Source organism: Egretta garzetta, unplaced genomic scaffold, assembly GCF_000687185.1.
Source record: "Egretta garzetta isolate BGI_Z169 unplaced genomic scaffold, ASM68718v1 scaffold75, whole genome shotgun sequence".
NCBI lineage: Eukaryota > Metazoa > Chordata > Aves > Pelecaniformes > Ardeidae > Egretta > Egretta garzetta.
In genome coordinates this window covers 123,197-126,281 of record NW_009259589.1, presented here as the reverse complement: position 1 = coordinate 126,281, position 3,085 = coordinate 123,197, and the positions used below count along the sequence as shown (strand labels likewise).

General features: G+C 56.6%; 2 protein-coding genes across 3 annotated transcripts in view; one reads left to right on the top strand and one right to left on the bottom strand.

Annotated features, from left to right (window-relative positions):
• Positions 1–6: 6 nt before the first annotated feature.
• SLC6A9 (solute carrier family 6 member 9) overlaps positions 7–3,085 on the bottom strand; it is a 38,788-nt gene continuing 35,709 nt past the window's right edge. The window contains exon 13 of the mRNA XM_035893531.1: positions 7–2,321. Within this exon, the coding sequence (XP_035749424.1) occupies positions 2,237–2,321 (85 nt within the window). The 3' untranslated portion in view covers positions 7–2,236. The remainder of the gene's footprint in view (positions 2,322–3,085) is intronic.
• ATP6V0B (ATPase H+ transporting V0 subunit b) overlaps positions 2,709–3,085 on the top strand; it is a 4,043-nt gene continuing 3,666 nt past the window's right edge. Inside the window, exon 1 of one of the 2 annotated variants that reach the window (XM_009637971.2) lies at positions 2,709–2,774. The gene's annotated coding sequence lies outside the window, so the exon portion shown is untranslated. The remainder of the gene's footprint in view (positions 2,775–3,085) is intronic. The other variant, XM_035893526.1, reaches the window with a different exon arrangement.

Sequence of the window (3,085 nt, the reverse complement as noted above, 5' to 3'; positions counted from 1 at the left end):
TCCCGTGGAGGGCTCGGACCCGCAGGAGCTCCATGGATCTGTCAGCCGCTGTTGGATGCGCAGCTTTCGGCACTCTGAGCCTGTCCAGTCGATCCACATTGTGTGTGTGAGAGCAGAAGGGTGCTGGTGGCAGTCAAGGCTTGTGTTTGGATTTGGGGATCAGGGGAGGTAAAGGCAGGTGCCTGGTTTTTCAGGCTGTGATAGCTGTGGTCTCCTGGACAGCAGAGATTGCCCTCCCTCTTTGCCAAGCTGTGGCAGCACAAGGAAATGTGCACGTTTGTCTGGACAACTGCAAAGTGTGTGGCTGTGTTGCAGCTTGTGGCAGCCTAGGCTCTGCTGCCGGTGGTGTTGGGCTTAGCGGCACTGAGGGTGCATTTAATGCTTCCTGGGAAGGGGATGACTTCAAAAGGAAGATCTTGTGCTGCAGTTGCTGGTTACTTCCTCTTTCAGCATGGAGTGAAGTGACCACAAGCTAGGCAGAGGCTGGGGAGACCTTGGTTCCTGCCTCAGTGTTTGGGTGAGGAGGGAGGCCGAGTCAGAAGCTGAGGGTGTCTCACTCCCTCGTGTTTCCAGGGCCTGGTGAACCCAGTGCTGGGCCCAGGGCTGGCTTCCTGGGCACTCTGAATCATACAGCTCACACCGGCACACACTGCGAATTTGAGCCTGTTGGAAAATGTTGACGAGCTGAGCCCAGATGCTTTTAACTTCCCCTGCCCTGTTGCAATCCCTTTTCAGGGAAGGACTGAGCAGGAAGCGGTCTTGCTGTGCGCAGTGTTGTAGTGCCTCTTTGTGCTTTCCCTCCTAAGCCCTGCTTTGGTGCCTCAGTCCTGCTGCCCTGGCTCTTTTCTGCCCTTCTGGCTTCAGGGCTGGGAACCAGAGCTTACAGGAAAGCGTCCTTCACCCTGTTTCTTTTGTATATGAATCCAAGGCTACATCTGCTCTTGAAGAGATGGAAAGTGCCCTGAGGATCTGCCCTGAGCTGGATGTAGCTCTCTTTGACCACTCCTGGGGAGTGGGGGCAGCTGAAGCTGGCTGAGTTTGGTTCCTGCTCTGGGAGCCAAGCATTGAAGCCAAAACACAAGTCCCAGACTGGCTGGGCCCAGCACCGTAAATATCATCCCTGAAGGTCGCCAGCTGTGTGGACTTGGGTGCAGCCTCCCCCCATGTTCCCTGGCTGTGATGCCACCGTTCCTCGTTTGTGTGTGTCCCTGCAGGGGAGGGGGGTGCCACGATTCTGTGGGTGGGAGGAGTGACCAGCCTTACCGCTTCCTGTCTTGAGACTTGCTTGCCTGGCAGTGCTTGCATGTCCTGCCAGTGCATGAGCCCCAAGTTGCATACAGAGGAGTTTAGCACATGGGGATGATGTGGACATCCCTGCTGTGAGGCTGGCAGGTCTCCCTACACTGCAGCACTAAGGCTCTCCCATGGTATGAGTTGTCCTCAGGTCTTGGCTGTAGGCAGGGAGGGGCTTCGCCAACCTGAGGCACATGGGTCCTGCCCCTGTGCTGCTATGGGCACACTGCTGGCTTGCTGTGACTCCAGAGGGATGGGAGTGGCGGGACACATGGCAGTAGCCTCTTTGCTGCTTTTAAGCATTTCAGAAGTGTCCTGTTTCCTCTTTTCCAGCCATACACGGGATCAGCATCATACAGCCGCTGGCTCTAGTCAGCAATGCTAAAGACCCTCTTTATCTGGTGCAGAACAGACAGTGCCATGCTGCCTGTGATATCTGTTCCTTAGGGCCAGGTGTCTCTTTTCCAGCTGCGCGCTGCAAGTCACACAAAGAGCAAGTGTCTCTTCTGGTCTGCAGCCGTGTTTCCTGCTCGTGAACTCAGAGCAAGGCAGGGTTTCAGTGCAAGCACCTCTGTGTCTGCTCCAGCTTCATGGGGCTGCTGGGTGTGACTCCTGGCTGTGATTCGGCATGGGAGAGGAGCACTCAGGGTACAGCAGGGTGAGCTGCCCTTGTATCCCTCCCTGGAAAGGAAGGGCTTTTCTGGGTTTCTCAAGGTTGTGCTTTGGCAGCTCCTGCCTATGTTGGAGTACAAATTTCTCTGGAAATGACTAACCTTGGGGGAAACACTGAGGACAGCAGGCACATCTTGAACCTCCACAGCCTTGGAAAGGGGAGTGCTGGGGGGCAGCTGCAGCTTCTGGTGTTGACAGGCTCCTGGGGAGACGCATGGACCTTGGTGGGATGGTGATAGAGCAGCATACGATGGTCAGTCAGGGCATAGCCTCACACCTCTTGCCTCCCCTGTGAGAGAGAAGAGTTCACAGATGGTTGCCCGGTGCTGTGGCGCTGCAGGGGGGCTGAGCCGTTGGGAGTTGCAGATGGAGACCATGCTGAGGCACAGGGCTCCCTTCAGCCCAGCGTGGCCCGTGGGTGCTCAGCAGGGTCAGGGAACAGAAAACGGGTGCAACAACCACAGCAGTCCTTTTCTTGGTGGAGACTGGGATGGGGGGATGGAATCTGGGAGCGTTGTGGATTCAAGCTGTCTGTCTGGAACTGATGTGGGAGTGCTGGGGTAACTGGGGCTGGAGTTTGGTGGGGCACCCTGCCCCACAGCTCTGCACGCCTGAGCCAGTCTTCCCAGTAACCCTCCTGCATACTGTGGTGTGCTCCTGGCCCTCTGCCCCTGGGTTCCACAGGTAGGGGAGGAAAGGGAAGCACCTGGCTAGTACCTGGTGGCTGTCTGAAAGTTCCCATGTCATTCTTGCTTTCCAGGGATCTGCTACACAATATTTGACCTGGGCTTCCGCTTCGATGTGGCCTGGTGAGTTCCCTGTAAATACTGGCATCCTCCCCACCGAGCCCAGGGCTGTGTGAGGAGGTGGTTGGTGTTGGCAGTGCCTGGCAGGGAACAGCACTTGCTTTTGAGTGACAGGCAATGGTCACTGCATCGCAGGGGAACGAGAGCTACTGCGCTCCCTGTGAGGTAGGATAGATGCAGCACATGTGTATGTGTGGCTGGCTCCATATAGGGTCCTGGTGCAGCCATCACTGCCCTTCTCACCTCTGTCCCAGCCCACCCTGCCTCCCAGCTGAGGCTTCTCCTTCACAGTGAGGGTTTGGGAAGAAGATCTT